General features: G+C 35.0%; 1 protein-coding gene across 4 annotated transcripts in view; it reads left to right on the forward strand.

Annotated features, from left to right (window-relative positions):
• The window catches only part of TFEC (transcription factor EC), a 47,451-nt gene extending 26,434 nt beyond the window's left edge, over positions 1–21,017 (forward strand). For all 4 annotated transcript variants that reach the window (XM_081147378.1, XM_081147376.1, XM_081147379.1 and 1 more), the window contains 3 exons: positions 2,596–2,671; positions 18,598–18,745; positions 20,127–21,017. In XM_081147378.1, the coding sequence (XP_081003504.1) occupies positions 2,596–2,671; positions 18,598–18,745; positions 20,127–20,507 (605 nt within the window). In that variant the 3' untranslated portion in view covers positions 20,508–21,017. The remainder of the gene's footprint in view (positions 1–2,595; positions 2,672–18,597; positions 18,746–20,126) is intronic.
• Positions 21,018–26,003: the final 4,986 nt, after the last annotated feature.

Below are 26,003 nucleotides of genomic sequence, written 5' to 3' on the forward strand. Positions count from 1 at the left end.
ATTTTATGTTGTCAGTGGCCCCAGGCATAAGTGTGAACACCTCATCCAGTGCATTGAAGCTCCATGCAAATTTCTGCAAACAACTGCCCCTTGTCCACATCTTGGGCCTCAGGGTGAGCACATTGGTGTCATAGTTCTCCCTCAGGAAGATGGTCCTGGAAAGTGGCCTGCATGGACTCTGAAAGTGGGCTCAGGGTATTGGAGAGGATAGTCTTCATGCAAAGTACTCAGCATGCAGTTTAGAAGGGCTTCACTTGGCTCTGTAGCTGCCTTACTCAGTGAGGATGGGCATGATGAGAGAAGGCAAAAGTGGTCCCTCTTAAGTATGGGGTCCTGGATAAGGGCCCCTCTTGCCTGGATCTATGGACAGGAATGACTGATTATATCAAAAACTTTGTGAAGAGTAAAACCACACGTGACATGAAATAACTTAGCATTTTGTTGTTGTTGTTAATCCTCATCTGAGGATATTTCTTCCCATTATTTTTCATAGAGAGTGGAAGGGAGAAGGGAGGGGGAAGAGAAAGAGAAAGAGAAAGAGAAAGAGAGAGAAACATTGATGTGAGAGAGCCACACCAACTGATTGCCCCCTGCACAAGCCCTGACCAGGTACTTGACCTTGATCAGGAATCAAATCCAGGACCCTTCAGAGCACTGGCTGACACTCTAGCCACTGAACCACACCAGCAAGTGCGTTTAGCAATTTTTTAAAGATTGGCCCTTTTACAAATAACTAGTAGTACTAGGTATTAAAACATTGAGAAATTAAAGATCTCATTATAATTGAACATGTATCAAGCACAGTCTAAATAGAGTAGAAACTTCTGATATTTCACATAAGGTGCATTTCAATAATAGATTGTGGAGAAATAGTATAGGACTAAAACACCACCCTGTTTTGAGATAAAATTGTGAACATCCTTCAGAGCTGTTATTCATTTTATATTTAAAAGTCTGTTTTATAATATAGAGGTGAGTATGCATGAACAGAGTTATTAATAAATTCTCACTGTGAAATATATATGTATTTCTATCAGCTTTACCTTTCTTTTCTTTTCAGTTTTTTTTTTTTTTAATGTAGTGTCATTGTTTTTTGAATCACATGCACAAGAAAAATAATATTGATAAAGAGGGAAAATAAACTCTCTCAAGAATCAATTATATTCTAATTTCAGAGGAGTTCCAATGTATTATTCCTGAAGGTCAAATCCATTCATGGTAAATTGCTTTGTAGAGTAGGTTCACCAAGACAATTGATGATCTTTCATGACTTTCCTTGTTTCTGGTAGTGGATCCTAATTTTCAAGCATGTATTGTTTAAGTATTTTCCAATATTTTTGATATATGATTTTCTGTTTCTTCATGACATTTTTCTTTCTTTAATTTCCTGTACCAGACTATAAGACTACTCTATAGTCTATGCATGCTCTTAGAGGAGGTCAATATAGGAAACTACATATTTGTATATCTGACATTTATTGAACATTTATTAAATGGACTAAATTTCCATTAGTGATGACTGCATAAAAATGCAAGCAGAGAAAACAGTCTTTGAATCAGAACCTGTATCAGTAGTTCTCAAAGTGTGGGCCCTAGTCAAACAGCATCAACTGGAAGCTTGTTATAAATGCAAATTCATAGGCCCCAGCCCTGACCAACTGAAATCAGAATGTCTACATGTGGGTTACAAATCTGTTTTAGCAATCCTTCCAGGTACGTCTGATGCACACCAAAGTTTGAAAACCACTGCTCTCTATATTATTGAAAAAATTTAAGTTAGAAAAATATATTTAAAGTTTAATCAAGATACAATTATTTAGCTGCTCCTATATACCAAGCATTCTGGGGTTATAAAAATGAGAAGAAATGGTCTCTGTCCTAAAGAAGTCATAATCTATTTTGGCACGCACACCTACTGTGTGCCAAACTTTGTGTTAGGCCTTCAGGGAAGTATATAAGAAGAGCTAAGTATGATGCAGACCTCAAAATATTATAATCCTTATGGACTGACAAAATGAATATATGTGAAATAATGACCAAATAAAATATATCTATATCATCTATATCTATATCTATATATCTATATCTATCTATATCTATATCTATATCATCTATATCTATATCTATATCTATCTATATCTATATCATCTATATCTATATCATCTATATCATCTATATATCTATATCTATATCTATCTATATCTATATATCATCTATATCTATATCATCTATATCTATATCTATATCATCTATATCTAATCTATATCATCTATATCTATATCTATATATATCAGTATGAGTAAATATTACAGCATTTCAAGGAACGAAAAACATGTTTTGGTTAGGAAATGTATTTTTTAAATATGGGGAGGAAATATTTTTAAAATATGAATAATAGAATCATAATTCCAATATTGTTATTTTCACTTTTAGAATAAAGTATATTTAAATTTTTATTTTATTTCTGAGGAATACTCTTTTGACTAAGTGATAATTTTCATTTATTGTTTTTAAAAATCATTAAGAAAGTTGACAGTTATTCAAACATGAATTGTACTTTAATGAGAACAATAAATAATATTTGTTTTTTAATAGTTGAAAGAAGAAGAAGGTATAATATTAACTACAGAATCAAGGAGCTTGGCACTCTTATTCCAAAGTCTAATGATCCGTGAGTTCAAAAATTATTTCTATAATAATGTTATGGTTTTCATACCTCCCAAAATAGGTGGGAGGGAAGAGGGGTAGAGGAAGACTAATGACTAGGAAACTAAGCAGCTTATGGTAAAGATTAGGCTGCTTCTGGTCTATTCAAGGCTGATTGTCATTAAGCACCAAGGTTGTTGCTACCAGTTGTCCTTTTGAGCTATGAAAGATAAGTAAATTCTTCTTCTTAGCTTATAGTGGATTTTTCTGTGTGATACCAGTCTTGACAAAATTTAATGGTAATGTCACATGCTATTACACTGACTGCTATAGTCAATTTATGGTTATAACAATTCTTTCAATGTAAGATTTATGTGTACATGAATATTGAATTATTGGATTTTCAGAGGTTCCAAAGTTCTGGAGACATGCAGATACAATTAAACACATAAACAATTTTTTTTTAAAGGAATTAAAAACTCTTACCAAACAAGCAATAAAACTGAGAGCTTTAACACTAGAGATCTGGATCGGTATGAAAATAATCAACTTGCCATTCAAAAGAAAAACTGTTGCCTTTTTTTAAAAAAAAATATATCTTTATTGATTTCAGAGAGAGGAAAGGAGAGGGAGAGAGAGAGATAGAAACATCAATGATGAGAGAGTCATCATTGATTGGCTGCCTCTTGCATGCCCCGGACTGGGGATTCAGCCTGCAACCCAGGCATGTGCCCTGACCAGGAATCAAACAGTGATCTCCTGAATTCTAGGTCGACACTCAACCGCTGAGCCATGCCTGGCCGGGCTGTTGCTTTTTTAATAGCAACTTTTCCAAGAAAAATGTTTAAAGATTATTGCTCAATATAAAACCATAGCATTTTGTGGGAGGAGCCTATATTTTAATCACCTCTGTGCCAAAAACAGTACTTCAAATGAAGCAGGTATTCAATTCAATAAATATTTGATAAATGAATAAATAAATGAATGATTATAGTTAAAATAAAATAGAATTGTACTGTAAAAAACATGTTGACTGATGCCAACCACTAATTGATTATCATGAATTTTTAGCCAAGTTTTGGTTTTATACATATACAAAGTCAATTAAACAAGATGTTTAAGGTTAGGAATTTCAACAAATAATTCACTAAAGTATCAATTTAAAATATTTTTCAAAAAACATAATAACATGATCTGTAGCATCAATAATGACTTGAAAAATGTTTCATTTAAACTGAGAACTGGCCTCTCCAAATGCTGGCAATTACGTATTATTTAGGAACAATGATGTTTGATAAAGTGATACTTGTGAAATTTGGAAATAATCTTTCCCTATATCCAAATGTGCCAGTTTACTCAGACAATTCAATAATTTGTAATAGAAGGAATGTAATATTTATTCTCATGGGCATCTAGAATAGAATAGCAGAAAGAGCACTCAATGGAGAGTCTGAAGAGTTCAGTCTTAGTCCAGGCCCTACCAATAATTCTTCAAGAGTCTAAGCAAACAAGTCTTCCTATTAGTAGAAAGAATAAACATTTTCCTGACAGAATTTTAACACTTAAAATATAAATGCACATTTATTTACCAATTATTTGATGTAAGTCTAAGGCCTTTTTATTTGAATATGTGTTTCAAATATTATTTCTTACAGAAACAGCACTAAAATGTATAGTATATTTTAACTTATTTAAAATAAAACAAAAACGCCCGGCTGGGCGTGGCTCAGCGGTTGAGCATCGACCTAGGATCCAGGTGATCAGGGTTCGGTTCCCGGTCAGGGCACATGCCCGAGTTGTGGGCTGCAGCTGATCAATGACTCTCTCATCAATGACGTTTCTCTCTCTCTCTCTCCCTCTCTTTTCCTCTCGGTGAAATCAATAAAAAATATATTTAAAAAATAAATAAATAAATAAAATAAAACAAAAACCAAGACAAGTATAGATAGATTTTAGACAGGATTATATCCTAATTTGTTGCAGCACATTTTTAGTAACCTACTTTTACTGACATTTTTTCCAAAGCTTTTAATATAATTTACCTAAAAACAATAACTATTTTACAAATTCTTTCTTATTTTGCACTCATATTTTATTAATGTACTTATAATTTAATTATATTATCATCATAATAAGTACAATGGACTATAATTTAACAGCCTCTCATTAAGTACATGCCATCACAAGATAACAGAAGTACCCAAGTGTATCAGAAGGTAGCCTAGTGGCCTCTATTACCTACTTTTTTTCTGACAACAGTCAGTGGGTGCTACAAAGGGAATCAAGAACATTACTTAGTCCTGAAAGTGGTTAGGTAAAAGTAAGTTAAGAGTGCTTCTCCTATAATAGTGCTTCCCCTATAACTAACCCACAGTACCAGCGCACGGTTATATGCAGAAAGCACATGTGACAGTAAAATTGGATTCTGAAGCCTGAGCATCTTCAGATGTCAACATGTCTGTAAGACACCTATTATATGACTGATTTCTTGTAAAAAAGGAATAATATAGATGAGAATACTTTACAAGTGATAAAGCTTATGTAAGATTACTATTAGCCTATACTTTTATAGAAGGTTTGGATATAATGTCTCCATTCTAGTTTTAATTCATTGCCTAAAATCAAAAAAACAAAATTGCAAACTTTTCCTGTAAAGGGCCAGATAGTAGTAAATATTTCAAGCTTTTGGGCCATACAGTCTCTGTTGCAATTAATCAACTCTGCCATTATAGCATGAAAATAGACATAGACAAAATGTATATGAATGAGCATAATTTCGTCCAATAAAACTTAATTGACAAAAACAGACTGCAGGCTATAGTTTGTCTAGCGCTTATCTAGAAAATGGAAAATCAATTTATTTGTAAGGGACTTCAATTGAGAAAAGCTCACTGTAAACATTCTTAAGTGTGTTTCTCTTCTTTATGGACCTCAGAAAGGGGGATTATTTTTTGTTTTAATTGTATTATGCTACATGTAGGAAAATTATGTTTATTTTTGGTCTAATTGAAAACATTAATTAGTCAGATGTCTCATGGTTGAATCCAGAATGTATCCTCTTAAAATTGAGTTTTCCCAAGAAGTAGAGACTGGATCTATGGACCTAAGGAGTAACCATTTCCCATTTACGTAATGAAATTATTTTAAATTCATTTACTAAACTTTTACATGCTACTAATGGATAATATAAAAGTTACAGAAAATAAATTAATGGGAAGAGAGTGTGGGGTAAAAGAAAGGATGCAAGTTTCACTTTGTTGGTTTCTCTTTTAGAATTTTAATTAATCGATCAATTATTTCTTAATTAAATCATTTATTTTTACGATTACAGTTTACATACAATGTTATATTAGTGTTAGGTATATACCCCAGTGATTAGACACTATATAACTTACTAAGTGATCATCCTAATAAATCTAGTACCATCTGACACCATGCATAATTATTAGAATATTATTATTATTATTTTATTTAAAATATTCCAAATGTCCCTTTATCTCCCCAATGACCCATTCCACCCCGTCCCACCCCCCCCTCCCGAGTCCCTCTCCATACCATTGTCCCTGTCCTTGAGTTGTGCATATATGCATATAAATTCTTTGGTTACTCTTTCCCCCTCCATCCCCCCCGCCCTCCTCCCTCCCTCTGACATTTGTCAGTCTGATCATGCTTCGATGTCATTGAATCTATTCTGTTCATCAGTTTATTTTTTTATGTTTATTTTTATTTTTTTTAAATATATCTTTATTGATTTCAGAGAGAGGAAAGGAGAGGGAGAGAGAGAGATAGAAACATCAATGATGAGAGAGTCATTGATTGAGCCCCAACCAGGGCATGTGCCCTGACCGGGAATTGAACCCGGATCGCCTGGATCCTAGGTCAACGCTCAACCGGTGAGCCACGCCCGGCCGGGCTCTTCATCAGTTTATTAAGTTCTTTAGATTTCACATATAAGTGAGATCATGTGATGTTTGTCTTTCTCTGCCTGTATTAGCTCACTTAGCATAATTTTCTCCAGGTCCATCCATACTGTCCCAAAGGGTACGAGATACTTCTTCTTTATAGCTGCATAGTATTCCATGGCGTAAATGTCCCACAGCTTTTCTATCCACTCATCTACTGATGGGCACTTTCCAGATCTTAGCTATTGTAAATTGTGCTGCTATGAATATAGGGGTGGATATATTCTTTCTGATTAGTGTTTCAGGATTCTTAGGATTTATTCCTAGAAGTGGGATCACTGGGTCAAAAGGCAGCTCCATTTTTAATTTTTTGAGGAACATCCATACTGTTTTCCATAGTGGTTGCACCAGTCTGCATTCCCCTCAGCAGTGTACGAGGGTTCCCCTTTCTCCACATCCTCACCAGCAGGAGTTGTTTGTTGATGTGTTGATAGTCGACATTCTGACAGGGGTGAAGTGATACCTCATTGTGGTTTTAATTTGCATCTCTCTGATGATGAGTGCGTTGTACATTTTCTCATGTGTCTCTTGGCCATCTGTATGTCCTCTTTGGAGAAGTGTCTATTCAGGTCTTTTGCCCATTTCTTAATTGGGTTGTTTATCTTCCTCTTGATGAGTAGTATGAGTTCTTTGTACACTTTGGAAATTAGCCCCTTACCAGATACATCCTTAGCAAATATGTTTTCCCAGGTCGTGTATTTTGAGGCTGTTTTCTTTGGCTGTGCAGAAGCTTTTTAGTTTGATGTAGTCCCGTATGTTTATATTTTCTTTTGTTTCTCTTGTCCTAGGAGATGTATCAGTGAAAATTCCACTACATAGGATGTCTCTGACTTTACTGCCTATGTTTTCTTCCAGGATTTTTATGGTTTCATGATTTACGTTTAAGTCTTTTATCCATTTTGAGTTTATTTTTGTGTATGCTGAAAGTTAGTGGTCTAATTTCATTTCTTTGCATGTAGCTGTCCAATTATCCCAGCACCACCTATTGAAGGGACTGTCTTTACTCCAATGTAAGCTCTTGCCTCCTTTGTCAAATATTAGCTGACCATAATGGCTTGGGGTCTATTTCTGTGGACTCTGTTCTGTTCCATTGATCTATATGTCTGTTGTTCTACCAATACCAGGCCGTTTTGATTACAATGGCTTTGTAGTACAGTTTGATGTCCTGCAACATGATCTCTCCCACTCTTTTCTTCTTTCTCAAGATGCTGCAGCTGTTCAGGGTCTTTTTTGGTTCCATATAAATTTTCAAAATATTTGTTCTAGATCTGTGAAATATGCTGTTGGTATTTTAATAGGAATTGCATTGAATTTATAAATTGCTTTGTGTAGTATGGACATTTTAATGATACTAATTTTTCAAATCCATGAGCATGGTATATTCTTCCACTTATTTAAATTTTCCTCTACTTCTTTTATCAGTGTCATGTAGTTTTCTGAGTACAGGTCTTTTACATCCTTGGTTAAGTTTATACCTAGGTATTTAATTTTTTTAGTTTCAATGGTAAATGGAATTTTTTTTTAGTTTCTCTCTCTGAAAGTTCATTGTTGGTGTATAAGAATGCCATTGATTTCCGGATGTTGATTTTGTATCCAGCAACCTTGCCGAATTCGTTTATCAAATCTAGTAGTACTTTGACAGAGTCTCTAGAGTTTTCTATGTACAATATCATGTCACCTGCAAATCATGACAGTTTTACTTCCTCCTTTCCAATTTGGATACTTTTGATGTTTTCTACCTGTCTGATGGCTGTGATGAGGACTTCCAGTACTATGCTGAATAAGAGTGGTGAAAGTGGACATTTTTGTCTTGTTCCTGTTTTTAATGGAAATGGTTTTAGTTTTTCCCGTTGAATATGATGTTGTTGTCGGTCTGTCATATAAGGCCTTTATTATGTTGAAGTATGATCCCTCTATTCCCATTTTGCTGAGAGTTTTTATCAGAAATGGGTTCTGGATTTTGTTGAGTGTTTTTTCTGCATCTATGGATATGATCATTTGATTTGTGTCCTTCATTTTGTTTATGTGATGTATCACATTTATTGATTTGCGGATGTACCAGCCTTGCATCCCCGGAATAAATCCCACTTGATCATGGTGTATGATATTTTTAATGTATTGCTGGACCTGGTTTGCTAGTATTTTAGTGAGGATTTTAGCATCTACATTCATCAGGAATATTGGCCTGTAATTTTCTTTCTTTGTAGTGTCTTTATCTGGGTTTGGGATTAAGATGATGCTGGCCTCATAAAAAAAAGTTTGTGAGTTTTTCCTCCTCTTGAATTTTCTGGAATAGTTTGAATAGAATAAGTGTTAATTCTTTTCTGAATGTTTGGTAAAACTCGCCAGTAAATCCATCTGGCCCAGGGCTTTTGTTTGTTGGGAGTTTTTTGATTACTGCTTCAATTTCATAAGTTGTTATTGGCCTATTCAGGTTTTCTGCCTCTTCTTGATTTAGCTTTAGAAGGTTGTATGCTTCTAGGAATTTGTCCATTTCACCCATGTTTTCCAGTTTATTGGCATATAGTTGCTCATAGTATTTTCTTACAATCCTGTGTAATTGTGTTGGGTCAGTTGTTATATCGCCTCTTTCACTTCTGATTTTATTTATTTGGGTCCTCTCCTTTGTTTCTTGATGAGTCTGGCTAAAGGTGCATCAATCTTATTTATCTTCTCAAAGAACCAGCTCTTGGTTTTATTGATTTTTTGTATTTTTTTTAGTCTCTATGTCATTAATTTCTGCTCTGATCTTTATTATTTCCTTCCTTCTAGTTCCTCGGGGCTTTTCTTGCTGTTCTCTTTCTACTTCTTTTAGTTGTTGTGTTAGATGGTTCATTAGATCTTTTTCTTATTTCTTGAGATAGGCCTGTATTGTTATGAATTTTCCTCTCAGGACTGCTTTCGCTGTTTCCCATAGATTTTGGGTTGTTGTCTGGTCATTTTCGTTTTTTTCCATGAAGTGTTTGATTTCTTCCTTGATCTCCTTGGTAACCCATTCATTGTTTAATAGCATGCTATTTAGCTTCCATGTGTTTGAATATTTTGGGTTTTTTTTATAGTGGTTGTTTTCTAGTTTCATGGCATTGTGATCCAAGAAGATGCTTGATATGATTTCAATATTCTTGTATTTGTAGAGACTTACCTTGTGCCTTAACATGTGGTCTATTTTTGAGAATGTTCCATGTGCACTTGAGAAGAATGTGTGTTCTGCTGCTTTGGGATGAAATGTTCTATAAATGTCCATTAAATCCATTAGGTCTTATGAGTCATTTAAGGTCTGTGTTTCCCTGTTGATTTTTTGTCTTGATGATCTATCCAGTGCTGACAGTGGGGTGTTAAAGTCCCCCACTATGATTGTGTTGCTGTCAATCTCCTCCTTAAAGTCCCCCAAGAAATTTTTTATATATTTAGGTGCTCCTATATTGGGTGAGTAAATGTTTATAAGGGTTTTTTCCTCCTGTTGGATTGATCCCTTTAGTATTATGTAGTGACCATCTTTGTCTCTTGCTATGGTCTTTATTTTAAAGTCTATTTTGTCAGAAATAAGAATTGCTACTCCAGCTTTGTTTTCCTTTCCATTTGCATGGAATAATTTACTCCATCCCTTCACTTTTAGCCTGTGTGAGTCTTTTGCTCTCAGGTGGGTCCCTTGTAGACAGCATATATTTGGGTCCTCTTTTCTTATCCATTCAGCTACTCTATGTCTTTTCATTGAACCATATATTCCATTTACATTTAAAGTTACTATTGATATCAACTTATTTAATGCCATTTTTCCCCTTTATGCTGATGTACCTTTCTCTCACTATTCTTTCTTTTTCTTAGAGCAATTCTTTTAGCATTTTTTGCAATGCTGGTTTCATGGTACTGAATTCCTTTAGCCTTTGTTTATCTGGGAAGCTCCTCATTTCACCTTCAATTTTAAATGATAGCCTGGCTGGATAAAGCAATCTCAGTTGCATGTTCTTGCTTTTCAGTGCTTGGAGAACTTCATGCCACTCCCTTCTGGCCTGAAGAGTTTCTGTTGAGAAATCAGTTGTCAGCCTTATGGGGGTGCCCTTGTAGGTAACTAACTGCTTTATTTTTGTTTCTTTTAAGTTTCTCTCTTTGCCTTTAACCTTTTGCATTACAATTATGATGTGTCTTGGTGTGGACTTCTGTGGGTTCATCTTGTTTGGGATCCTGTGCTTCCTGGACTTGTATATTTATTGCTTTTTAAAATTTATCTTTATTGTTGAAAGTATTACAAATGTAATACTTTTTTCCCCATTGACCTCCTCCACCCTGTACTCTTCCCCCACAAGCCTTTACCCCACTATTGTCTATGTTCATGGGTTATGCATATATACATATAAATCTTTGTGTTAATTTCTCCCCAACTACCACCCATCCCTGCCTGCCCTCTGAGATTCGTCAGTCTATTCCATGCCTCTATGTCTCTGAATCAATTTTGTTCATCGGTTTATTTTGTTCATTAGATTCCACATATGAGTAAGATCATGTGACACTTGTCTTTCTCTGACTGACTTATTTTGCTTTGCGTAATACTCTCCAGGTCCCACCATGCTGTCACAGAGGGTAAAGGATTTGTCGTTTTCACAGCTGCATAGTGTTCCATTGTGTAAATATCTGAGAAGATGCTTGATATGATTTCAAACTTCTTTAACTTGTAGAGACTTGTTTTGTGTTCTAACCTGTGGTCTATCTTTGAGAATGTCCCATGTGCACTTGAGGAGAGTGCCTATTCTGCAGCTTTGGAATAGAATGTTCTGTAAATGTCAGTGAAATCCATCTGATCTATTGTGACACTTAGAGTCACTGTTTCCTTGTTGATATTTTAGTCTGGAAGATCTATCCAGTAAAGTCATTAGGGTGTTAATGTCCCCTACTATGACTGTATTGCTATCAATCTCTCTTTTAAAGTACTACAGAAGTTGTGGTTTGTTTTTTCCCCAGCCTGTGTGAGTCTTTTGTTCTGAGGTGGGTCTCTTGTAGAGAGCATATATTTGGGTCTTGTTTTCTTATCCATTCTGGTACCTATGTCTTATGATTGGGACATTTAATCCATTTATATTTAAGGTTATTATTGATAGGTACTTATCTTTTCCCATTTTATTTCTTTATGCCTAGGTTTCTCTTTCAATTTCAACTTCTTATTACAGCAGTCCCTTTAACATTTCTTGCAATGCTTATTTGGTGGTTATAAACTCCTTTAGCTTTTTTTTTTTTTTTGTCTGGGAAGTTCTTTATTTCACCACCCATTTTGAATGATAGCCTTGCTGGATAGAGTTGTTATGGTTTCAGATCCTTGTTTTGCATTACCTTGAATACTTCATGTCATTTCCTTCTGGCCTGTAGAGTTTCTGGTGAGAAGTCAGCTGACAGCCTTATGGGAGCTCCTTTGTAGGTAACAGATTGCTTTTCTCTTGCTTCCTTCAAGATTCTCTATTTGTCTTGAATTCTTGGCATTTTAATTATGATGTGTCTGGGTGTGGGCCTCTTTGGATTCTTCTTGCTTGGGACTCTGTGCTTCCTGAACTTGTCTGACTTTTTCCTTCACCAGGATAAGGAAGTTTTCTGCCATTATTTCTTCAAACAGGTTCTCTAAACCTTGCTTGCTTTCAACCTTTTCTGGCACTCCTCTGATGCAAATATTGTTACATTTTATGTTGTCCCACAGCTCCCTTAAACTGTCCTCCTATTTTTAAATTGTTTTTTCTTTTTGGATCTCTGATTGAGTGATTTTTTTCTACCATGTTTTCTTTTTCACTGATCTAATCCTCATTTTCCCCTAATCTGCTGTTCATTCCTTCCAATGTTTTTAATTTTCTTTTTATTTCTACTAGGTTATTCTTAATTTTCTTCATAGTTTCTATATCTTTTTTCATGCTGTTGAGCATGTTTGTGATCAGTATCCTGATCTCTATATTGGATAGATTGCTTATCTCCATTTCATTTAGCTCTTGCTCTGGAGACCTCTCTTGTTCTTTCATTTGGGGCTTTTTTTTTTGGTCTCCCCTTTTTGGCTGTCTGTTTGGGTTTGTTTCTATGTACTAGGTAGACCTGCTAGGACTCCTAGTCTTTTGGATGGTCTTTGGTGCAGGCTGATGTGAAATGCTGTTTGTGACTGGCCTTAGGTACTCTCTTTGAAGTTTTGCACACTCCATAGCTTCTGGTTTCCTCTACTGGGCTCGGTGTGTTTGGAAAAGACCAAGATGTGCACCAAGGCCTGCTTTTCCAAGCCCTGGCTCCAGAAGCAGATCAGTCAAAGACTCAAAGCTCCCAGGGGTTGTTATTCAGCCCCTTAATGAACCTCAGGCTGTAGAAACTCAACAGGGTGGGAGCCAGAGGTTTCCAGTAAGGTTGGTCAATTGCTTCCCCTCCAGGCAAAAACTGCTTGGAAGGTAAATGTCTGCCTAAGGAAGATGTCCTCTGCCGTATGGGAGAATGACTCAGCACTGGGGTCCAGATGGATGCCCTCTGAGATCTAGTCCCCCAGCCAGCTCCTCTGGATTCTCCTCACACTGTTCTAGTCCAGTCTGCCTTCCCTCCACTGGAGCCCAAGTGAGTGGCTGCACACGAAACTTTGTGCGTCAGCTCTTTAAGAGGGTGCTTGCATTTCCAGCTGTTTCTCCCTGGTGGACGGAAACCCTGCTGCTTTTCAAAGCCAAATGTTATGTGGGCACTTTTCTCAATTCTGGCGCTCTAGGCTGGAGACCTTAGCTTGTGGTTGAGACCCAAAAGCTCTCAGTGGAAATCCCCAGCAGCTGAGATATCCCTCTGTACTTTCAGCTGCTGCCTGTGGGAGTCTAGGCAGCCCCCTCATGCGTGCCTCCACACTTCCTACCAGTGTCTTCTTTTCCTCCTTGGTTATGAGGGTGCTCTCCAGCTAGTATTCAGTTGCAGTTGATTTTCAGGGTGGTTTTTCTGTATTTTAGTTAAAATTCCAGTTTGGTCCTGGGAGAGTGTCAGTGTTGCTTCCACTCAGTCTGCTGCCATGTTGGATCTCCTTTATGTCTATTTCATTCACCAAGTTAAGGAAGTTTTCTGTCATCATGTTTCCAAATAAGTTTTCAATTTCTTGCTCTCTCTATTTTTCTTTACCCCCAGGATATGAATGTTGGTATGCTTGAAGTTATCCCAAATGCTTCTTACACTATCTTCATTTTTTGATTATTTTTTCTTTTTACTGTTCTGATTGGATGTTTTTTGCTTCCTTACAATCCAAATTGCTGATTTGATTCTTGGCTTCATCTACTTTACTGTCGTTTCCCTGTAAATTATTCTTCATTTCGGTTAGTGTATTCTTCATTTCTGACTGGTTCTTTTTTGTAGTATCCATGTCCTTTTGAATAGTTTCTATATCCTTTTATATACTTTCCATGTCCTTTTATGTGCTGTTGAAGTGCTCTGTAAGTTCAATTACTCTTCCTCATTGAGCATCCTTATAACCAGTGGTTTGAACCCTGCGTCTAGTAGATTGTTGGAGTCTATTTTTTTAGTTCTTTCTCTGGAGTTTTGTTCTGTTCTTTCATTTGGGACTGGTTTCTTTGTCTCCTCATCTTGGCAGCCTCTCTGTGTTTGCTTTTATGTATTAGGTAGACCTGCTAAATCTCCTGGTCTTTGTACAATGGCCTAATGTGTTAGGTGTTCTGTAGAGCCTAAGGGCACAGCCTCCCCAATCACCCAAGCTGGGCACTCCAGGTGTGTACCCCCACACTCCTGTGTGGGCTATGTACACTCTTCTCTTGAAGTTGAGCCTTGATTGCTGTTGGCACATCAATAGAAGGAGTTTATCCCCAGGAGGAATGGCTGTAAATTCTGGCTGCGACCACCAACCACCTGGAGGATCAGCTGTGCAGAGACCTGTCCCAAGGAGCAGTACTTACTTCAGTAGAGCTCTGGTGCCCACTGAGTCTGCCCCTTGAATGTGTTGCTGTGGAAGTGGTTGGGTGGTGCTTGATGTGGTCTGAAGTTATCCACCTGGTGCACTGGGTCTGGGGCTTTCTGGGAGGCAGTGTCAGGATCTGCCTATGTTCTGCCCAGGGCAACCTGCTTGAGCTACAAAGTGATCTGGAGATAGCTACTACTTGTGCTGGGCTTGGAGATGCCCAGTAGAGGCCAAGCTGTGAAGCAAGGTCAACTGCTGCTAGTGCCAGGGTTGGGGCCACTTAGTGAGAGGTACAGGGCATACTTAGGTCAGATGCTGCTTGTTTGAAAGATTTTAGGAAAGTCTGAAGAGTGAGCTAGGACAAGCCATTTGTATGGAAAAGCCACAAGAAATAGTTTAGGTGAGCCCACAAGATGGCAGGGGAGGGTCTTAGGTAATCACCAGGACTGGGTGAACAGTGTGAGCTAGGTTAACAGAGACTCAAATATGGCTCCCACATGCCCTCTCTATGGGGGAAGGGCTCATCAAAGGATCAATGGCTTCTGCCAGCACTTCTGGCTTGGAGAAAGCTGCCCCTCCAGTTCTGGTCCTGATTCCAGACAATTCAGTTCCTCCCTGTATGTCCCTGGTGCCTTATGAGCTGCTGCCCCAGTGCTGGAGCTCAGAGAGAATTAATCTGATAAGTCTGTTTATGGGCCCTTTAAGAGAAACTGCCTTGGACTCCAGCAACCCTCTGTCTCACTCAGCCTCAATTCTTGCTGGTTTTTTAGCCAGAAGTTATGGGAACTTCTCTTCCCAGCACTAGAACCCTGGTCTTGGGGGTCTGGTGTGGGACTGGTTCCACTTGCTCCTCAGGGGGTCCTCCACAACTGAGATATCCCTCCTGATTTTTATCAAACATACCTAAGTGTAGGACCAGCTTGTTTTCGATCTCTGCCCTGCCTAATAGTCTAGATGTGGCTTTTTCTTTAAATCCCTAGTTGTAGGACTTCCATTCAGCTTGAATTCAAGCAGTTCTAAATGATAGTTGTTCTGTAGCTTAGCTGTAATTCTGATGTGGTTGTGGGAGGATTTGAGTACCACACTTACCTATGCTGCCATCTTAACTGGAAGTCAAAGTTCCACTTGGAGTTAATGTTATCACCATGTTATGGCAATGATGAAATTAACAAAAAGTGAATTAAAAAAATCAGATTAATTTGTTGAGAAGGTGACAGCAACAATTAAAATGCAAAAAATCATTTTCTCTTTTTAAAAAAATTAAAAAATATATCAGATCATAAAATTGTATAGAATGGGATTTTTCAAACTTGTGCCATAACCTATTAATGGATCATGAAATCAATCAAATGGGACAGATCCAGCATTTTTAAACAAAGGAAGAAGAATGGCATTGAAACTATCAAAAGTATTACATATTACACCCAAGGAAGATAGTAATAACTCGTGAAACATCTGTTGCAATTTTATGCACTGAGTCATTATAGAAAACATATTTCTTAGGGCAGATGCATTTGAAAAAGTAGGAAAGCCAGAGACTTGCAGAAAGATTACTGAATTGAATGAAGAGACCTGGGTCTTCTAAACACCATGTGCTCTTGGGCAAATAGCAGGAACTGTGAAGTAGTTGAACTCTGAGGAGCCTTTCAGCTCATGATTAGAATAAACTTATGGGTTGGCTCAGGAAATCAAGGCTAATACCTAAAGACATTTTTAGTTCTATGAAGTTGCCATTTTTATGCATCAAAAACATTCAGAAATTTGTATTTCTTTGCTACGTCAAAATAGTAAGGTCAGAAGTGGAAATAATATAGTGAATAGCTGTAGTTAAGATCTATAGGTTGAGAAAAAAAAGAGCCAAAACAAAACAAAAACAATGAAGGAATGACAATCTCCTGACCATTGGTAAAAAATAAAACCAAATGAAACTAAAACACAAAAAGTGAAAAGCTTCTGCAGATGTTTGGTCTTGGTGTACTTTATATGTGCTTTTTATGAATCAAAGTTACAAAATAATAATAATAATAAAAATATAAAATACTACCAGGACATAAATTATTCCATTGATGCTCTAAAATTGTTCTTTTTTTCTCTACTTTTTTATTTACAACACTGATTACAATGTTTTATTTACATTTTTTTAAATAGTCATAACATTCTCCTACTTTTAGGTATGAATGGTAGTTGAGGTAATATATGAAACCTAATAAGCCTTTTTAAATGTTTGTCTAAGCAAGAAAAATCAAGTCTGTCATGGTTTCTACTTTCTTTTTTATGTTTTAATGATTTTAAGTGATGTACACTCCTAAAATGACAACAGATTGTGCATTTTCAATATTTTGGACTGGCCATACTTCTGCTACAATGTATGCATTTTTGTTGCCTGCTTTAAGTTTAAATGCATTCAAGTTCCTCAAAAGTTTTAAGTTTTTCAAAGAAAGTTATGTTGTAGAAAATGAAAAGCCAGTATTAACATTCATTCCTTAAGCATGCCTTTACATGTGTTGGCTTTACTGTCATATATGATGCTTTTAATGCCTAGCTGCTTGAAATTGTCTTGGAAGAGAGGCACACATCTCCTTAATAAGTTTGGAAAACTTAAAATATGTTAAAAAGAAACTTTATGTTTAGATCTAAGTAAACAGTGCTTTAAAGTTCAAAGTTAGTCCTTCTATCCAACTTTTTCTTCCCATGAGAAGTAAAACGAAATTAGGCCCATAAGCCTCCCTACTTCTCAGAGCTTTTTAATTCAGGAGTTCACTACCTTTTTCATATACAAATGCTTTCTTGGTTTAGTGACAAAAGTGGCTTCTTTTTCCCCTGCCTTTGCACCACCAGATAAGTCACTGTGAGAGAAATGAGACCAACAGCTATTATAGTTCTAGAGAACTGACAAAGCATTTTCAAACTTGAGACAGACACTGAGTAGTTTAGTGCATTTCAGTAGAAGAAGGCTTGTGAACATTTTCACCTGGTGGTTGAAAAATGCAACGCCCTTTAATTTTTTGAGGTTAATGGAAATGTAATCTAACATGAACTTCCAATGAATCATATACAAGCAGATTTTTTTCTCAAAGTATATTTTTTCCACTTCTGATCACAATAAATATAATAAATATTTCACCAAAATCATTTCAATTAAAATACATGTGGTATAATAACTTTTTAAAATTTCCCTACATGCTTACTTTGTGCTGTATTTAGAACATCTCATGACTCTAAATTGAAAATTCATCAGAGTTTCCCAACAACTCAGGTTAACGTTTAGTACTTAGTTTGGCTTACTTCTCCTCAAATATCATTAACGCACATACAGTATTAAATTTACTGATGTATGGATATCAAAATCAGTAGCCTGTTCTGTAATTTCAGATTTATCATCCTCCTATTTTATAAATAAGTTTTAATAAATTTTGTTATATGCTATAGCCTGAAAGGTTATCTGGTAATGTTTAATTATATTTATTTATATGAAACTTATTTAAAAATATGTATCTGGGTTTTTAAAAAAGTATTGATACTTTTGTGCAGAAAAATTTGCTTAATAATTTTAGAAAGTTTTGCTGTATTGCATAAATGATGTTGCCAAATTCTGATTTGTTTCACAATCACTCAGGATCACCATTCAGGAAGGACTTTATTTTTTCCCCCTTAAAAGTATAAAAGCAACCTTATTAGGAAGTAGGTACATTTGAAACGATCTTTAAAAATTTAAGCTTAAGTCCCCAGTAATGTACATTTCCTAGTTCATTAATGCAGAAATACCACACATAGATTTTAATCTTGGAGTTAATAATAAAAGCAATTTTCACTAAAAATATAAAAACTGTAATGGTAGAATCATGATATTGCATTTAGCTCTCCCACAAAAAGTCACTTTATTACTTTCTTTTGACACTTATTTTCATTCTGGGATTAATTTTACTATATAAGGGCTCCTTAACTATTCTATTAAAATTTCTATTCAGAAGCAATAATATCTAAAAGTGAATAATTATCATGTAAGTCATTATTTCATATTAATGTAAAAAGATTTTGTAAGTTCTTATGAATTCTGCTGACATGCACAATTGTGAAAAGGTTATCTCTGTTCTACAGTGATATGCGCTGGAACAAAGGAACCATTCTAAAAGCATCAGTGGAGTACATCAAGTGGCTACAAAAAGAACAACAGAGAGCTCAAGAATTAGAACACAGACAGAAGAAATTAGAGCAGGCTAACCGGCGGTTTCTACTCCGGATTCAGGTTTTTATAAGAATGTTGCCATGAACCATGTACTTAAATATGACTTACCTGTCATCAGTTCTATTCAGTAGTCTCATTTATTTTTTTTCTTATTAACAATTGTTTTACTTTCTGAAGGATAACTTTGTTCTCTTTTAGAAGTTCATGAATTGGGTTGTTTCAGTTAGATATTGATTAGAAATCTAGGGTTAAGAAGGCTTTAAAAATATATAATGAATGACAACTAACTGCAAAATGCAGAAATAGAATGAATGTTATAAACACACTTGATGTTGTTTCAGCCAAAAAATAATAATAAACTAGAACATTTGATTCTCTAGATAATATTGGACACTATATTCTTCCCTCCTCCTTTTATTTCTTTAGTAACACTGCTGTTGATTTTATTGCCTCAGGCATATTGTGCAGGTTTATATCCTCCTCATCTGTTCACGTGACACAAAATATCAAAATATGGGTTTTTATAATTCTCAAGGTTTTTTATGTGAGTATGCTTATAGCCAGGTAAACCACTTACTTTGTTTCCATGAAATTGTAATAGAGTGAGAAATTAATCTGGAAAAATAAATGTAAGATTTTCCACTTTCTCCAAATGTAGTTTGAGTAACTGTTTGACCCTAGTGTATTCTTTTATAGAACAATGGGAGAAGAAATTTTTTTTAAATCTGCATATTTTTTGAGGGTTATTTTTTTTTAATTGACAGTGCTTTTTTATTTTATTATTTTTAATATGTTATTGATTTCAGAGAGAGGAAGGGAAAAGGAGAGAGAGAAACATCAATGATGAGAGAGAGTCATTGATCAGCTGCCTCCTGCAAGCCCTCAAATGGGGACAGAGCCAGTAACCCAGGCATGTGCCCTGACAAGGAATTGAACCATGACCTTCTGGTTCATAGGTTGATACTCAACCACTCAGCCATGCAGGCTGGGCTTGAGGATTATTTTTTAGACAATAGGAATATATCAGATTTTATTATTTGCAAAAATGTTTATAATTTGTATTACTCTTCAGTTTGAATACTTGTTAATATTTTGATTCTAGCTTGGGCTCAGGCTCAGTGGTTAGAGCATCAGCCCATGGACCCAAGGATGTCGGGTTCAATTTCTGGTCAAGAGCATATACCTGGATTGTGGGTTCAATCCCTGACCCAGATCAGGCATGAGCAGGAGGCAACCATTCGATGTGTCTCTCTTACCTCGATGTTTCTCTCTCTCTAGCTCCCTCCTCCCTTCCTCCCTTCCACTCTCTCTAAAAAAATATCAATGGAAATATATGCTTGGGTGAGGATTAAAAATAAAATTGGTGTTATATCTGGTTTATTATCTAGAGTTAAGTCCACTTTCAAAGTCATTATTTAATTATTCTTGTTTGAAATTGCAGGAACTAGAAATACAGGCTCGTGCTCATGGTCTTCCAACCTTGGCTTCACTCGGCACAGTTGATTTATGTGCTCACATCACCGAACAACAGACCCCTCTTGAGCAGAATTCAGGAGACTATTGCCAAAAACTGACTCTATCTCAGGGAACAAGCCCCGAGCTCTGTGATCAAGCTATGGCCTTCTCTGATCCTTTGTCACACTTCACAGATTTATCATTCAGTGCTGCTCTGAAAGAGGAACAAAGATTGGATGACATGCTACTGGATGACACAATATCTCCTTTTGGAACAGATCCTCTGCTATCTGCCACTTCCCCTGCAGTTTGCAAAGAGACCAGTAGGAGAAGCAGTTTTAGCTCAGATGATGGTGACGGGTTTTAAAAAATAAACACAGTCAATTTGTTAACCAGGAAACAATTCTGTGCTGTTGCTATGCAATTATATTCTTTGTTTCATATATTGCTGTGCCTCCATTTTTCTGTAAGGATTACATGTTCATGAAAAACTGATGGACTAAAAGCAAGAGTAGAATTAATTCACAGGAAAAAGAAATATGATGAAGAACTATTGAGGACTAAAAGATTTTTTTCTTCGTTGACTACAGAATTCAAATCTACCTAAATTTTGTTTCCTGGAAAGAGGTACAACATAAGAAATAGCTCTCAACTTGATGTACTAACAGATTGCAAGGAGTAAACCTCTGAAATATATATTCTCTTAGTTATTCACATATATCTTCTTGCCTTTTAACTCTTAAAACAGTTTTCAAGAATCATGATCAATGGATTTGGTAGTTCATTGCTTTTCTCCACTGTCTGGTTAAGAGATAGGTTTTCTGTGATTCAATAAACAGAATTTTGCATAATAAAATACAAAAAAAATATTTAAAAAATGATTTCTAAAATAGTATACTGATTTCGTTAGTCTCTTTAATTACATAAATTCTAAAAGTATTTTTGCATATTTATGGAGACATGCTCTGTTCAGAAACAGGAACACACTGAATACCTACTCAAGAATATAGATTAGAACTTTTGTTTCTTCACACAGACATACCCCAACATACATGCACACAATGCAGATGGTAGAGTTTGAACAAAAGAGATCTAGAAAGAGAACCAATATTTGCTGCTACTTGGAGATTATAATAGCTATTTGGGGATTGTAAAATGGGTAATGAATTTTTAAAGACAGAGTAAAAGTGGTTCTGTGTCACAAAAGTTATAGACCCTCTCTCCAGAAAAATACAGAATTGTATATACAGTCAAAAATTTGCATGCACAAAGAGGTTTTAAGGACCTTCTGAATGTCTCCTTGAGACCCAGGTGAAAAATTCCTACATCAGCTATGTTACTGTAATATATAGCATTGTAGCTATGTATCCATCAAGAGCTAAGTGTACAGTTAATGTTATATATAATGATGGAGGAGGGAGCCCTTGTTATCTTAATATCATTATCCCATCACCAATGATGATGAGTTTGCATAAGAAAGTGAAAGTATACCAAACACTAGACAATCTACTAAGGGAGATGCTCACTTATAAAATAGCCCCCTTTCAAACACCCTGTTATATATGTAGGACTCCTGCTATATATTTATGTTAAATATTTATGGGTCAGTTTCTCTATCTATGACTACTGCATGTTGCAAACATCTGACAGTAACATTTTAAGTGGTACAAATAAATGCCAAAGTGAAAATTATGAAAATCCTAGAGTAAAATTATTTGAGTAAATAAGAATTATGAGTGAACCTTGGGAAAATTGTCAAGAATATTTTTGCAGAAATTAGACTTAACATTGAAAGAGTAATATTGTTTATCAAACAATTTTATCAAAGAAAGCATTAGCTATCATTGGGCTATTAATACACAATTAAGCAAGCCTGTTTATTCAAATAATTAATGCATAATTGTAATGAAAATTAAAACTTTGTGAAAAATAAGATTAATTAATCTTGTTTCTATTATTTTTAGCTGACTTTTAAAGATAACGTCCTGTCCCCCTGGCATGGCTCAGTGGCTTAGCATCAACCTATGATCCAGGAGGTCATGGTTCAATTTCCAGTCAGAGCACATGCCAGGATTGCAGGCTCCATCCCCAGTAGGGGGTACGTGGCTGGGAGCCGGTCAATGACTCTCTCATTGCTGATGTTTCTATCTCTCTCCCTCTCCCTTCCTCTCTCTGAAATCAATAAAGACATATTTTAAAAAATTAAAAAATAAAGATAATGTTTTATTCATTCTAGTTTCTCTATTTATTATAAGATACTGGCTGCCTTTTCATTAATTTCCACAAAGCAACCTTTCCAACTCCCAATGACCTTAACAAGGGACTCCTATGAGTTGGCATAGATCTTCATAATTTATTTTTAGTTCTTTCTTCTCAAAACTTTTCTATAACTGAAGAATATATAAAAAAATGTTTTCTCATTTTACAGATGTGTTATCAGCGACTATAGTTTTTTTTATCTGGGAATGAAACCCTCAATAATACACAACGAGCTGAGCTGAGGATATGGGTAAATCACCTTCATCCTCCTTTTGAACTCATTTTTCCACTCACATAACTAAATAAAATATTTAATAACTTGCATTAAAAATCAGACACCTTGAGTTTCTTGATTTGGTATACTCACCTTTGTGTCAGGGAGAAGTTAGATTTCACAACCTAAGAAAGAATATATTCTTCCTCTATTTTGATAGATTGAATAATATTGGCATTTTCTTGTACTTCAAGGTATTATGAAAATACTTTTTGCTGTTCTGATATTGTGGAATTTTAATATTTAAATAAATAAACGGTATAACTAAATGTTTCAATGTTTTTACAATATCTCTAGGCTGATATTTACTGGCCTTATAATATCTAAGATGTAGATGAATACTGGAATCAATCATTTTGCTGTGTTCTGAGCAATAGATCAATCATCTTTGTTTCTTGAAAACACCTGAAGGATTGAATTTTGCTTCAGTATTAATAGTGGCACAGGCTATATATGCTACATGAAATTACATTATTTGCCTCTCCAGTACCCTGCATGTTGAAAAGCAGAAAATGTCAATCTGAGTTACTCTAAGTTACACATATAGATATTTTATTACATTTTCTTAATAAGTACTACACATATTCCGTGTTGCTGATCTAATATGTCATATGACCTTCCTGTAATCATTATTCATTGCATACACTAATATTTTTTATCATTTGTATGATTTTAATTTTTAAACAAACTATTTGAAAATTATAAAAATGGCCTAAATTTTTTCTGTTCTAGTTTTTTCCCCTGAGGTTCATAGAGAATTTGAGTGTATAAGAGATTATTGGAAAATAGTTATTTTGATCTTTTTTTCAACCCCATTGGATTCGACCTATTTAATAATGAAATCTTACTATCTGCTGCTTTACACATAAAAAGGAACTTTTTGTCTTCTTGTAAAAGGATTTATGCATGTATTTCTACACATCCAAATGATGTCTATTGTGTTTTCTATTGATGAAACCCTCAGTAAAATGTATTTTTTTCTGCATTTATCCAACTAGCTTCAAGAATAAATGTAAAGACTTTTATTTTTGCAATGCTACCTCTCCCATTCCTGCAGTACCATTTTGTTTTAAAAATTCTGTATTTTAAACTTTTCTTTTTCCACAGAAATAAATTTTATATGTGTGTTATTTAAAGCTGGTCAATTATATAACAAACAAAATAGAAAATATGCCAGAAAAAGGGAAGACTTTGTTGAAAGAATTATATATAATTGGGAAGTTATATATTATCTTTTAATACATTACTACTAAAGTTTAAAAGCTCAGTAAATTCAAAGATTTTATCTAATCACATTGCAGTTGTTTAAGTATACACAAGGCTATAATTAATTCAACTGTTTAATCTTAATAATAACAATGCAGTTTAAAATCTTTGACTTTAATAGCATTTTGTATATATGAAGAGCTGAAGTAATATTCGTATAATTTTAACCTAACATTGGTTAGATGAAGATAAGATTGTTAGTGTAATACAACTGTAGAATTTGTAATTATTGCTATTTTTTCTTTTTAATAACACAGTAATTTACCTTATTTTCTGAGAAAATGAAGAACACTGGTGTACTCTAACACATACATGAATCACTGTACTCGAACTTTTAAAAATGTGCCAACATTTTCTTTGCTTATATTAAATGAAAGCATAAAATTACTAAACATTTAACATGCTTTCTGTTCTGCCTTTGTATATAGACAGTCCTGTAAAATACAGAATGTGGGTTAATTATCTGAAAGTATACTTAACAGCCATGAGACTTCACAGTTGACAACTGCTCACTGCAGAGCCCGTGCTGAAAATGATGATCCAATATTTCCCTATTCATGAAAATGATTATTACATTTTCTAATATAGTATCCTGCCATCTGCTTCTCTATGCTGTTATGGTTTTGATTTATGGAAAATATTTGTTAAAATGTTGCAAATTTGCTAACAGGCATAATAGTAGCAGTAAAATCATTAAGAAACTCACAAATTCTTAATATACCAGGTGGTCCCAAGACAATCTAGGATAAATAGAATGCTGTATTTTAATATATAAAACACTTTAAGTTGCTAATTGGTATTGACTAGACATATCCCTTGATAATAAAATTAATAAGAATTTCAGTTAAAAATTAAGACAATATGTAATACCATGTTTATGATTTTTTTCTACATACTTGTTTCAAAATTAATAAAACAGGACAGCACTGAGTTAACTATAAAAATGATATTTTATGTGAAACATAGGTTCATTTTTTTTTTAAGTTATGTATATTTTTCTTAAGGCATTGTTAGTGCCCAAAATACTAATTAATAAAGTAATTTCTCTGTGGAAATAGCCAATTTAGCACAGGTAAAAATAAGTCAGGATAATTTTTGACATTATATAGACTGAAAAGTTGGATGAATGAAAATATTTTATGCTTGATTGTTTATTGTATTTGTATGTACATGCATGGTGTATTTGTGGACAGACATGTGTGTCTTTGTGGGAGCTTATAAAATGTTTTCTAATCTCTTGGTATTAGCAAGGGCTTACATATAAGAATATGTTATTCTTTGCTTAAACTTATGTCTAGGCAACATTTGGAGCTATCCTCAAATCAATTCAATTAGAAACCTACCTACATACACACACACACACCCTGCCCTCTCCACACTTTACACTAAGTTAAAAACATGGAAAAAATGAAAATTGTAACAAGTTTTAATATTTTTGTTAAAGTAAGGGTTTTATACAGCTATAAACCATTTAGATATAACACAAGTTTTAATTTTATTAACTCTCAGAAGGAATATTAAAGCCAATCTAAAAAGTTGTTATTATTGTTATCACCTGCAGAGTTCTAGTCAAGTAGTAAAATACAACACGGCTTGTTGGTTAAATAGTGGATAGCCATCAGGTTAAATATACATCTGTTTCATTAATTAGGGCTGTCAAGCAAGAGTACAACATTCTAGCCCAACCGGTGTGGCTCAGCGGTTGAGTGCCGACTTAGGAACTAAAAGGTGGCAGTTCAATCCCTGGTCAGGGTACATGCCCAGGTTGTGGGCACGATCCCCAGTAAGGGGCATGCAGGAGGCAGCTGATTGATGATGTTTCTCTCTTGATGTTTCTATCCCTCTCCCTTCCTCTCTCTAAAAAATCAATAAAAGTATATATATATATTTTAAAAAGAGTACAACATTCTAGATGGTGGTAATTTTAATAGAATTGACCACATTATGGTTAAGTATATATTTCACATAATAAGAAAAAAGTGCCTGCAGGCTGTTGTCCCAACATGGATTAAAATTTACATATTGCTTCTCCTTATGCCAAAACATCTGGTCCTGCAAATGCTA

Source organism: Miniopterus schreibersii, assembly GCF_964146895.1.
Source record: "Miniopterus schreibersii genome assembly, chromosome: 9".
In the NCBI taxonomy this organism is placed as follows: domain Eukaryota; kingdom Metazoa; phylum Chordata; class Mammalia; order Chiroptera; family Miniopteridae; genus Miniopterus; species Miniopterus schreibersii.